The sequence below is a fragment of the Perissodus microlepis genome, chromosome 16, assembly GCF_051167445.1.
Source record: "Perissodus microlepis isolate ML-2025 ecotype Zambia chromosome 16, ASM5116744v1, whole genome shotgun sequence".
In the NCBI taxonomy this organism is placed as follows: domain Eukaryota; kingdom Metazoa; phylum Chordata; class Actinopteri; order Cichliformes; family Cichlidae; genus Perissodus; species Perissodus microlepis.
The window spans coordinates 9,575,251-9,588,557 of NC_140476.1; the positions used below are offsets into that span (position 1 = coordinate 9,575,251).

Genomic DNA, 13,307 nt, shown 5'->3' on the forward strand with positions numbered 1-13,307 from the left:
AACATCCATTCTTTCACTTTCACATTCCACGTGAGATTGTTAACAAAACACCCAGAACTGCATGAACCCAAGGTACTTTGCTGCAGACACATCAAGTGCTGTAAAACATGGTGTGAAACAGACTAAAACTAGTCTTCTTAGAACATTTCTAATGTTTTAGGTATGCACATGTCTGCTCTGTAATAGGTAATAGAGAAATAATTATGTGACAAAGAGATCCAAGTCCAGTTAGTTTTGCTTAGTCTTTATTTTTGTCTTACCTTTGCTAAATAAAAATGATCTTTTAAACATGTAATACATGTAACAGAATCAAACAGAGGAACAGAATGTTTAAGGGCAACTTTTTAGAACTTCTGTGTTGATGACTAGTTTCACAGAAGGAAAACTGTTCAGCTTCAAAGGTTTTCACTTTTATTGCGAAGCCACGAATACAATGACTGTGAACTATGGTGTGATCAGACCCCAGCCTCATGCTCCATTAGCTTAAACATTAAGTAATGAAAGTAAATAAAAAGTTCCTAAAAGTTAGAAATCAAAATTGAAAAGGCGAATAAAGAAAAGTTCAGAAAATGAAAAGGTACAGTTTAAAGTTTATTACACAATATCTGCATGTAAATCAGGTGTGTTTATCCAAATGCTTAACATACACATTTCAACTTTTGAATTCCTTTTTAATACAAAGACCATTCAACCAAATTGTTTAATCAGTAAATGAAGAAAGCCCACTCCTCCACTCACTAGTGGCTCATGCAACATTCCTCTATTCTTTCATTTTTTCCTTGATCCAGGGAATGAAGAAATTAATTTTAGTGTAGACATGAGGATATTTTGGATTATTACAATCATCTGCCAAAGTAAAAGCTGTTAAACCTTGAGACATCTTGTTGCAAATAAGTGGTCCACCAGAATCGCCCTATAAAAAAAAGAGCAGAGAGACTTGATTAAGTCGTCTTTAAAAATATTGCATTTTTCTTGTTATGAATAAAGAACAAAAACTAGTTTTTCTGAATATTAATAATGGTGTACTGGTTGCCTTTAACATTTGATTACCTGGCAAACTCCTCCATCCTTCTTGGTAAACTTGGTGCATATCATTTGATTAGAATTAAAATATGCTTGCCAAATACTTTTGCACTCATTGCTGAATTGCATCTTCTCTGTGGCTTCCTTTAGAACATTTGATGCGGGCATATTTTTTCCAGTCCGACCCCAGCCAGCCACATAACATTTAATATTGGCAGGTATTTTCCCATTCTTCTTAGGTAGTCCGGTGGTCTTCACATACTTATTCAGTGTGGCATTCTTTTCTAACTGTGAAAGACAGCAACGTGTTATTGAAAGGGGAGTTTCTTCTATATATAAAGGTCAGCAATTAACACACACTCACACCTGCTACCTAGCACAAGTGTGAAATTGCATAACAAAGCTTTAACTGTGAATAGGTACACTGCACAAAAATGCTTTAAAATGAAATTTGATGGCCTTTTAGCTTTACCTTAAGCAACATGATGTCATAATCGTATTTCCCGTTGAATTTTGGATGACGGTAGTACTTGGCCACTTTGATGCGTTGTTGACTTTTCTCTTTCTTGCTAATGTCATGTGCTCCAAGCACCACTGTGCAAGGACCACTGTTGTCATATCTGAAAAAAGGTAACATTTTTATGGCATGAAATCTCATACAGTTAGTGTTAATTTTCTTCAGCCAGGTTAAAATATGCTTAAATACTGAACAGGTGACAAATTCAAGGAAAAACCCGAGTTCTTGACTGTTATGCTGTGGTGGATATTTGGTCAGTGTAGTCTTACAAAGCTCACGACTCTACAAATTTGGGCTGAGAAATAATCTTTACAGTATTATGAAATAATTTGACCGACATCTCTCTCTCTCTCTCTCTCTCTCTCTCTCTCTCTCTCTCTCTCTCTCTCTCTCTCTGTGTGTGTGTGTGTGTGTGTGCTTTCTGGGGTTAAAATGCCAATAGTGAATAAATAAAATCCTTTTTTTTTTTTTTTTAGTAATTGTTACATAAATACCAATTTTTAGGACTTTTTTCTTGAGTTCTTGATTTACAAAAAACCCAAAACAAAAAAAATGCCCCTTCACTCACTTGCAGTGTGCTGCCGTTAGAACAAAGTCCTCCCGGATTAGTATCCCACCACATGAATGTTGGGCTTGATACTGGATTGATGCCATGTAAGGTCTGGAATGCGGTTTTGCCTCCCTGCCACCAACTATACCGCTCTCAGCAGCCCCTTATAAGAGAAAAGAAGGTAAAATCAATACACTGATTATATCAAAATCATGCCCATTTCTTGTTTATGACCTTAAAAAGGAAAAGTGAGATGCTTTAATTATATCTCTTCCAAAAGTCTTACCTGTGAGGGAGACTTGTAGAAAGATGAATATGATGCAGCCGATCATGATGACACTGAAGCAAAAGCTGAAAAGTTTGGCTTTCAAAGCCCCCCTAACCCTTTTTGCTGTCTGCCTTCCAACTGCCACAACGGAAACGCTGTGGGCAGGTGTCAAAAACTTTGTTGCACGGGCAGGAGTTGCTATCACACCCTGCTCACTGCTTTACATGTGAAACACAACTGTGAAAAAACATATTAAAAAAAGATCGTCTGTAGCCATCTTTCCAAGCAAGATAGCATCGAACGTTGTTAAATTGTCAATGATTTATTGTTTTTCTATACCGTATGTGTGTTTGCACCTTCATGTGGTTTTATGCAATTCAGATTAATTCAATTCAAAATCCTACGTTTTGTGGTTGTCCTCTCTAAAAATCACACACCTCTATGAGAGGATAATTCCAATTTTTGCTCTGATGAAAGTTCCTTTTTTTTCTGTCGATCACATTTATTTTAAAGGAAGATGGTGAAGGTTGGTGGTAAATCGTGAAATGGAAAGCGTGTATTATCGTCATAGTAACCATGGTGTGTACAAAGATATTCACACCTCTCACTATGAACCCTATACACACATTACTTCTTTTTTCTTTCTTCCTTTTTCTTTTGTTTCATCACATGTGCACATACAGTGCACATGTTTTTCTGAACTTATTATTTAATAATAACTTCTCTATAAGGACATGAACTTGTTGACTAAATGCTGTAAACGTAGTTGAACAGTACATTCATTGCCTTACACAACAAAAGGTTAGAAGTTTACATTCTCATTTTGCCTTTGAATCTGTGCAGCTGAACTAATTTTGATGTTTGATTTACTCTCTATGTTCTCTCAGATGTGTTCAATCTCTCATCATAATTGAGGGTGTCACTGACAAATTTCACAGAAACATAAATTTAATAATCACAGCAGATGATCCCCTCTGGCAACCCGTCCTCATTTCATTAACTTGTAAAAGCTTCAAAACACTCTTGCTCTAGTACAAAATACCTATGTTTTATTTTAAATACACGAGTTAAAAATGATCTAACAAAGCCAATAACTCACATTTAATTAGACATTATGCCAAATATTGCTTGTTGTAACATCAGTGGGAAATCTAACACGGCTCGATCTACACTTGTTTTTTTTACTGCACATGCTGTAAAATACAGAAACTTTGTTTACACTTTCAAGCTGCTTCCTGAAGAACAGGATATAATACTACAGCGGTTAAGGGGTTTTACACGATCCCAATATATAGAAAGCAGTCAGATGGGCTAACCAACCTAGCAAAAGCCACATGATCGCAGCAAGCAGAGGCTACCACAGAGTGAAATATGATTATAGTTGCTGTGTGATCACCACAATAACAAAGATGATAGGCAATGAAAATGCTGACACTAATAACATTTCATTCAAACTAATATTTGCAAAGAGTAAGTTGGATAAACCGAAAACTAAGTGCACTACTTAAAACATTAGTTTTATTTTTTAAACTAACTAGCAGTATGTATGAATACAGATTTGTCTGTATGGGTAAAAAGCCATGCACCAGTTAACCACAAAGGTTTTCCCGAAAAAAAACAAACAAAACAGAAACAGAACTATTTATCTTTTCAACAGCACATGGTCCTACAAGTGTAAATGTCACTGACTGTAGATCCAGGTTTGCATTTTTAACACATCTTCTGACTCATAATCAAAGGGGCGGAGTTAGAGTGAAACCAGTGGGCACTCTCACCTCATAGTTTAAGGATGAGGTAAGTGTTGATTTGTGAGCAACACTCACTCGTCTAAACAGCGTCTCAGTTTTCTTGAAAACTGAAACAGATCTGATCCTGAGTACAAAACATATCCACAGGAAACCTCTACAATACAGTACAGAGAACAGCAGAGTATTCAGCCAAGCACACGGTGTACTTGTCCACATTGGCCAGAAAAGAGGCCCAACCAAACAGCATAAGAGAGTGTGGTTGGACCATGCAGTGACTGAGAGACAGATGTTGCATATTTAAAATTATGCTCTTTAACTAGTTTACACTTTTATTAGACGACCACAAAGTGTAAGGTTTATGTTTCTATAAACTGGTTAATCCACCAGTGTTTGGGAGCTCTTTAATCGAATTGATGTTTTGAATTCTAAGATATATTTACTGTAGTTTTTCATTAATTTCCTAATATAACTCAATGAATGTATTGGTAATGAACACCCCAGCAGTACTCGTGTGAGACTGAGACCTGACATTTTTTCGTGTGAGACTGAGACCTGACATTTTTTCATCTGAGTCTGAGACCTGACATTTTTTCGTGTGAGTCTGAGACCTGACATTTTTTCGTGTGAGACTGATACCTGACAACTTTTTTCCTGAGACCTGACGATGTCCTAAAATGTACACCGTACTAAAATGTACACCGTACAGCAGTAGCTCTTTGCTCCACCAGAGGGGGCCACTCCACAGTTTGTGGCCCATTGGTATAAGTTTAAAAATTGGTGACTTTGGCAACATCTAGTGGTAGTATAAACTAAAACATAGTAAAAAGCACACATTTGTTAGGATCCTTGTGTTGTTTTCACTTTCGCGTTCCATACATGAAACTGTCAGACCTGATTAAACACCTTTGATTTGTGCCTGAAGTGCTACTCTTTTTCCCAGAACTGCATAAACCCAAATACCCTGCCTGTTCAAATGAATCTGTATCTTCTAGTCTTCTTAGAACACATTTGTTTCGTTCTTGGTATGTATGCGTATCACAGTGTTATAATTATTTTGCTAAATGGAAGTATCTTTTAAATATATGAATTAAGTTGTCTGAGGAATGAGATTAAGGGGATCTTTTTCAGACGTTCTATGCAGATGACTGGTTTCACAGGGGGAAAACTGACCTCAAATGTTTGCATATGATTGAGAAGCCACGAATGCAATGAACAAAGTCCTCTCGGATTAACATCCCACCACATGAATGGTGTTCTTGATACTGGAGTGATGCCATGTAAGGTCTGGAATGGGGCTTTGCTTCTCTGCCACCAATTATACCGCTCTCAGCAGCCCCTTACATAAGAAAAGAATGTAGAATCAATATACTGATTATATCAAAATCATGCCCATTTCTTGCTTATGACCTTATAATTATATAAAGTAAAGGAATATGCTTTATTCACTTGTCTTTCAAAAATGACCTTATCTTACCTGTGAGGGAGACTTGTAGAAAGATGCATGTGATGCTGTAGATCATGATGGCACAGAAGCAAAAGCTGAAAAGTTTGGCTTGCAAAGCCCCTTAACTGTTTTTGCTGTCAGGCTTCCAACTGCCACAACGGAAACTTTGGTGTCAGGGTGTCAAAACCTTTGTTGCACATGCAGGACCTGATACAACAAAAAGTACAGCTTACTCAAAATGCAAGATGGGAAAATATAGTTTGTTTTTCTTCCAAATTAACATGAAATAATGCACTGCTTAAAATTACAGCATCATTTGATCATCTGTTTCCTTTCCTGTAAAATACCTGAATTTATGCAATACTTAAAATTAGTCCTTAGGTTATGTAAAAGAAAACCTTATGCTGTGTTTAAAATTAGTTACACACCAGTTGAATTTTGAATATTATTTTAAAACATTTTTTAAATTTCTAGTATAGTTTATTTGTTTCCTGTCCAAAAAACTGACTTGTTACAACCTTTATTCTAGTCTACCCACCTTTAAATACATGTAGGTAAATATAATCACATTGAAATTACAGTTAATTACAGGGGAATTACTAAAATACTAGTTTCACTTACTAAACTACATCGCTCTGTGTTCATTCAGATTTGTCTGTACAAGTAAAGAAATTAAGTCATACACCAATTACACAGGTGGTAAAGCCATGCATTTTTTTCCAAGAAAAACAGAAACTGAATAATTTGACTTGTGGAAGCACATGTCCCAACAAGCCTGAATGTCCTCATTAATATTGATATTTGTGTCATGATTAGTTTCTAAGGTTTTACATTCTCTTCCTCGTTCACACACCTGAAAACTTCTTTGCAGGACTGCGCTGTAGAGCCAGTGTTGCATTCTTAACATATCTTTTGGCTCCTGAGTTATAATCAAAGAGATGGAGTCAGAGTGAAAACAGCGGGCACTCTCATTATCGTGGTTTAAAGATGAGGTTACTGTCACACTGGTTTGCACCTAACAGTGAGCAACACTCAGCGACCACTTGTGGCCACAGCCTCTTTGGTACATTCTTGAAAACTAAAGTATATGTTTGCCTTTCAAAGGTAAAAACTCCAGGTTTTATGGTTTATTTTTGAAATAATCTTACAAGATGTTGATATAGAGAGTAAAAAAAGGCTCTTTCAGTCGGCTGTTCTGTTAAACAAGTGGATAAGTTCAGTTTTTATATGAGTTATTTCTCTGGGAGAGATGCCAGTTAACAAATACGTAGTGTAAATAACACTAGAATTGTTGTCTTGTTAGTTGTTGGGATTCTGCTTACTAACAAGGAACAGAATTTCAGTTATTTAGTGCACTAGTAATCCAATCACTAGTAACATCAACAATCCTGATGAATGACTGATGACTGACGAAGGGTCCCTCAGTCTTCAAAGTATTGTTCCATATACAACATTCTCAAATTTTCAGAAATATTACAATTAAATCCACACATAAGTTGTTTAAAAGCATCATTTATTTGCCTGGAATTATGTCATTCATCATCATATTTCACTTCTTAAAGTCAGTAATAACCAGTGTTGGGACTAACGCGTTATTAAGTAATGCGTTACAGTAACTACGTTATTATTGTGGTAACGAGCACGGTAACTAGTTATTATGCCAAAATCAGGAACGCATTAATCGTTACTGGGATTAAGGCTCGTTATTTGTTACTTCGTGTGGTGGCTATTGCGGAGCTTCCACAGATTCAGTAATATTAGCAAGTGGTGGAGGCCAGCAGGTGGATGAGGGAAAGGGGAGGCAGGAGGAGGAGAGACCCGAAGCGGCCGCTGGTCCGAGTGTCAGGTGAACTGAACTTCAGGTAAGAAGTTATGACCTGCAGTCTATCTGGGTCAGATATAAACCAAGTTTAGGTGGAGTTTATTTTCGTTGTGCTGACTTTTTACAGTCAGTTACATTAACTTGTACTGCGTACTAGCTAGCATGACGGAGTTTCTATACAGCTGGGTGGGTGCTATGATGTTACTGATGTTAAACTTTATTTTGTTCATAAGGTGAATTATTAGAGTTGCCAACCATCCCGTAAAAAACAGAATTGTTCCGTATTCAGAGAAAATATTACGCGTTTTGTAATATTTTCGTTTGGTATTGAGGTGAAAAGGAACACAGTTTGCCCCGTACTTCAGCTAGCATGAAAAACACACAAAGCTGGAGTTATTCTGTGTCTTTACGCTGCACAGCAGCCTCTTCTTCTCTCATTCTCTCCCCCTCCCTCTCCCGTTTCTACTTCAATCATGAAACTGATCAATAATCAGCTGATCGGCTTTTCTCTCTTGTTTGTTTATCGCTGGCTTTGTGCCAGAAAGAAGAAACCAGCGGATGTCGCGCTAAACAACAGCAGCACGTTTAAGCTTGATCAGCTGTTGTTAGAATTCATTTAATATTCATTTCTAGTATCAGCTGATGTTTGCAGGAGCCACAGCTGTAAAAGCTGCTGGTCCTGATATCGGTTTGGATATGTGGTGAGAGGGAAACATGAAGATGAAACCAGGAGATGTCCTTACTGAATCATCAGAGCTGAACAGGTGATGGAGAAACAGGTTTACCTTTTAGGTGACATGAATGAGTTGAAGGGAAGTTATGAACTGTTTCTGAGAGACAAATAACACCAGGATCCTTTTCTAAGTAGCTGACAGCTGGAAACAGTGCAGGGGCGGATCTAGCAAAGTGTTGCCAGGGGGCCAGGTAGGGCATTAACAGGGTAAGGGGGGCACAAAGAAATACTTTTCTTTCTTATTCTCATTTAAAATGTCTCGCTTTTAAAAAGTAATTATCTGAATCTTACAACAAACGATTGATAGATCAAAACAGTGTACATCACTGTCACAACAGCGTTTGTTTTCATTCAAAGGCTTTATGATTTTTCCAATAATGGCGGGCCGGTCAGTCAAAACGCCCGGGCCGATTTTTTGTCCCAGTCCAGCCCTGTATGCAGCTCATCTGCAGTCTGGTGTTACCTACATCTTCCTATTCAGAAGGCAGAATTTCCGAGTTCTTGGTACAATCGAAAGCACCACGACTGCAGTTTTCGTGTTGGATGTAAAAAGCGCACATGACGCTGTGACGTAGGCTAGAATCATGGCGGCGGTCAACGATGGTCCAGGCGTGGGATTTCTCTCGTGGAAATATGCACATTATTGGTAGGTGGCACAGTGCACTTGTGGCAAGTAAGCAAGCTAGAAGTCTGGCACTCTTGCTGGGTATCCAGTTACGGAAGCAACACATTAACAAGAGAATTCTGAGTAAAAGCAGAGTTACTTTCCCTAGTAACTAGTTACTTTGAAAATTACGAGTAACTTGAAGTAACTGAGTTACTTTTGATAGCAGTAACTAGTAATGTAACTAAGTTACTATTTTAAAGTAACTTACCCAACACTGGTAATAACACTTTGGCTGAGATTTCACATTGCACACATAAAACACTCGTACAATACATCCAGCTGAAAGTTCAGTGCAGTGTTTCAACCATTAGCTTTGTCACTGAATATGTAAAAATTAAAGAATGCAATGAATATAAACGCTATTCAGATTTTCTTTTTGCAATTCCTTTCCTGCAACACTTGCGGATACAAAATCGGCAGCATTTCACTGTCATCCACACAACTGTTATGAGAATGACGGCGAAAAACGACAGCACATCCAAGCTGTGGTACTGGAACCAGTTCAAATCATGAGCGCCCACTCTGAGATGCGAAGCTCCTTTGTGTCTCATGACAAACTCGGTCCAAAAAGCAGCTAGGTCCACAGGCTCAGTGGGACGGTCTAGGTGTATCGCTGAAAGCTCCATCATCTTTGCTTTGTACCTGAGGACAGGTCATATTTTGTTAAAGGTTTAATGTTTTCCAGTTACTGATTCACCAAGCATGTCCACATAGGTTTAAAGTTATTAACTTGCATTCCTTAACAGGAAAAGTAGTTTTAGTGGTCGAAGGTTATGCTTGATTAATTTCCAGTGTGCCAACTCGATAAAAAATATAAATTTAGTCATTTTTAGTCTTGTTTTTATGATGTGGGTCCAATAAATATGTTAATCACAGTATTTTCAACACCATTTTTTTTTGCATTCTTCAGTGCATTTTAATTCAATAACCAGTTTCCTCACCTTTTGTCATAGATAAGTTTCTTTAGCGCACCCAGTAGCTGTTCAGTTGTCACGTCGTATATACTGAGTTTCAAAGCAGCGCCACGGCCAAACAAGCGATTCACGTTGTCTCCCTGGTCTCCAAAAAGTGGAAACATCAACATGGGCACACCATTACAGATACCTTCATAGATACCATGGGAGCCTCCATGAGTGATGAAGACTTTAGCCTTGGCATGGGCTAGGGAGCACAGACACAAACTCGGTTACAGGTCGAATTAACCATGAATCACATGTAGATAATTTCATCTCAGTGTCATATGTTTTTAGCTTGTAAGGTGTGATATTACAGCAGCACACCATAATTTTCTTACTTAACTATGCATACCTAGGAGATCATTTTGAGGTAACCACTTCATAACTCTGACATTCTTGGGTATATCATCAGGTAGTGCACCAGTGTATCTCCACACGACCTGAAACACAAATAAAACCATCTCTGTTCATTGTGCAGAGTACATAAGTAATAAATGGAGGGTTTTGTATGTTTAGAGCAAGGCAAGGCAGAGGACAAAGTCCTGCACTTTAATCCGATTAGACACATGGCCTCATTGCACAGTGTGAAAATCTCTGGGTATTGTGTAAATGTTTGTGTGGCTCGTGCGGCTGAATCCTGTGTATTAACCAGCTTTTTCCTAAACAGAAGTATAGAAAAGTGAATCAATTCCATTGATGTACAGTGAGCTAATCAGGTTATCATTACCCTTTGAGGTATTTTTCGAAAAGCGTCTAAGAAGTGCTTTGCTTTCTCTTCAGGCATGGCGGACACCACTGAACCCATGCTAAACACAATGAAGCCGTCATCTCCTGAGCCATTCACGAAGTCTTCCAAGTCCTGCAGAGAGGGGAGGAAAAAACAGACAAAAAATCTGTAGGATGTATGAAAATGTTAAAAATCTAAAACAAAGACATTTTTCCAACAGCTTTTATGCATTATTTTAAAATATACTAAAAAGAATTCATTTGATTACCAGTTTGTGTATTGTAGCCTCCTTGTTTGTGTATAAACAAACCGTTTGGTTCTGTACAGCTTTTGATCTCTGTTGACATAACACTGCCTCTCACTTCTCTTCCTAGACTATTCTGGCCACCGTTCGGGAATCTGCATTTATTTTCTAACGTTTCTTTGTTTTCCAGAAGAGCAGAAAAACCAGTTGTCCCTCAGTATCATAACTCATTTCTTGGTAAAACTCAAAAAAAGTCAAAAATAATTTGCATCTCTATTTCTGAAACTAACAGATCTCTTGTTTTCCCAGAACCCTTTAGCAAGCATTAATGCGAATGATCACTTCACTAAGCAGTTCATGTTAGTTGTTGTTAGAAAAGTTTCTGACCTCCTCTTCCATATAAAACTAATGACTGCTGATTCTCTGCTTTTCAGTAAGCTCTGAGTATATGTGATTTGGCTTGATTAAATCCAGACGTGACATGTGCTTGTTTACACTTGCGTTCATATATTCACATACTCACCGCTGGCAGGGGAGCCCTCTTTGCACAGTTGATCCCTCCAATTAACACCATGTTTGGCATGAGAGGTCTGGGCCATTCAAAGGTAAAGTCATATCTGAGAAGCCAGATAGCCCCGTGGCTGACAAGTTCTTGATAAGTTGAAATCTCTCCTATATACCTGCTGACTAGATCATCAAAGTGAGGATAGAGTATTGTGCAACTGTAGGACTGCACACCATACATTACAAAGTTTTTTACTCTCTCTGAGAAAGTCATCGAGTCTGTATTTCCAGAGAAAAACACTGGAACATAGGAAGGAGGAGAAGGACAATTGTTAGCCTTCATATCCAGCTCACATGGAAGCCCACGAAGGAAATAAACAGCTGGAATGGAAAACATATGAGCCAGGACAGACCCGCAAGGAAGGAAGGGGTCTGTAAGCACAAGATCAAAACCCTGCTCCCTCAGTCGATTCATCAAAGGCTTATTGTCCAGCAAACTCTCACAACCTTTCACCTGGAGTGAAGTAAAGTTGACCAGTCGCCTCAAATTCACTATCAAATCTGCAAATTCTGCGGGTTTGAGGAACACTTCATCCTGGAAGGTGCTGAAAGTTCCATCCAGTTCAGCTTTGGTGTAAGGCACTTTGTAAATCTCTGTCCTGAAGCTCTCTGAGCCTTGGATCAACAGGCTGCTTTCTGGCACCAGCACTACGACTTCATGGCCCCTGCGGATGAGTTCCTTCACCAATATCTTCATGCTGAGCCAGTGGCTTCCATCCACAGGCATAACCAGCACCTTCCCCCCTTGAACCGGCCCCATGCTGAAGCAGCATAGCATGGCCAGCAGCCCCAGAGTAGGAAACCACACCCTGTTGCTCATTGCCTCCTCTCTGTACTGCAAGCTGGTTTGGTGTGAGACGTAGTGGAGGCTTTATGTATTTGGGCAAGTGGAGGGGGTGTGTGTGTGCTTAAATTCTGCAGGAAGTTCAGGCTGCATTTGGGCTTGGCCTATTACACAACAGGAAGACAGGCGGAGAAGGGATTCCTATGGGAGGGAAGTGGGGGAAGTCTAGCATGCACAGTTCCATCTCCCGTTAATCATTCTTTTGTGTCCTGTGAAGTCCGCTTACACTCAACACATTTATCATGCTAACCTCTATGACAGGTGCATTTAACAGCAATTATAATCGTATCCACCGCCAAAACTCTAGTAAGATCAGAAAGTCACATACACACTGCATGTACTGCCTACCAGTTTGAGCGGAGTCATCTTTATTTACTTTGGATGTTCCTTCTCCCCTCCCCCTGAAAAAAAAAAACCCTGGCACATGTGGGCTAAAGGGAGTTCTTTTTTTCTCTCTCCTCCAGACACGCAAACCTTGAGCCATTGTAATGAGACTGATGGCGTGCGAAGCCAAGTGTAATAGGATACCAACACCCTTCTTCTAGGAGGGGTTTGATATTATCAAAGAAACAACATATGTAAGGAATTTTACCTTTGGTTACAACTTGCTTTATCTCAAGAGGCTGATTTGAATAACCATAGTGCTAAAAATTTGTTAGAGCGGTAAGATTTATAGAGAACAAGAGTACAATATCTGGAATAAAGTCACAGCAACAAATTCCCATGTCCTGGAATGCGCTGTGGCTCGCTGTGTCTGCAGTTTTCACAAGGAAATTATGAATCGATTCAGGGTTACACACATACTTTTATAACTTTCAGTGCAGTGATTTTGTTATTACATAAAAAAGAAGGGGTTAAAGGGAAAGGGAGGAGGTCTTAGCGGGTTGGAGGGGTTCCCTACTGGCCACATTGTTGACCATCTTTAAATAAATAATTTCTTTAGTAGAAACAAGTTCCAATCCAGAATGTAGGCACTCTGTTTGGAGAAGTTTTAAGTTGCAGTCATTTAGTCTGAAGGCTTTTTAAAAATGATTATTGTTTGTTCGATCATAAATGACTGAAAACTGTTTCTGTGTGTTTTTGTTTTCTTGTTAGGGGTTTAAACACAAGATTTCCAGTGGGTACTGACACAACATGTTGCTGCACTATGTGACAAAATCATGTATTTGTGTTTGACTGATAAAAATACAAGACTATGTT

At 38.7% G+C, this 13,307-nt stretch overlaps 2 protein-coding genes across 2 annotated transcripts; both read right to left on the reverse strand.

The window, feature by feature from the left end:
- Positions 1-228: 228 nt before the first annotated feature.
- Positions 229-5,403, reverse strand: LOC146370397 (granzyme B-like). Its single transcript, XM_084908179.1, has 5 exons — positions 2,377-5,403; positions 2,109-2,253; positions 1,496-1,643; positions 1,051-1,311; positions 229-913 (listed from the first exon to the last, which is right to left on the reverse strand). Exons 1-5 carry the CDS (start codon positions 2,420-2,422, stop codon positions 761-763), a joined length of 753 nt encoding a protein of 250 aa, XP_084764305.1. The 5' UTR covers positions 2,423-5,403; the 3' UTR covers positions 229-760.
- Positions 5,404-7,046: 1,643 nt separating this feature from the next.
- Positions 7,047-12,150, reverse strand: LOC146370398 (UDP-glucuronosyltransferase-like). Its single transcript, XM_084908178.1, has 5 exons — positions 11,223-12,150; positions 10,456-10,587; positions 10,081-10,168; positions 9,714-9,933; positions 7,047-9,414 (listed from the first exon to the last, which is right to left on the reverse strand). Exons 1-5 carry the CDS (start codon positions 12,081-12,083, stop codon positions 9,132-9,134), a joined length of 1,584 nt encoding a protein of 527 aa, XP_084764304.1. The 5' UTR covers positions 12,084-12,150; the 3' UTR covers positions 7,047-9,131.
- Between the last annotated feature and the right edge of the window lie 1,157 nt (positions 12,151-13,307).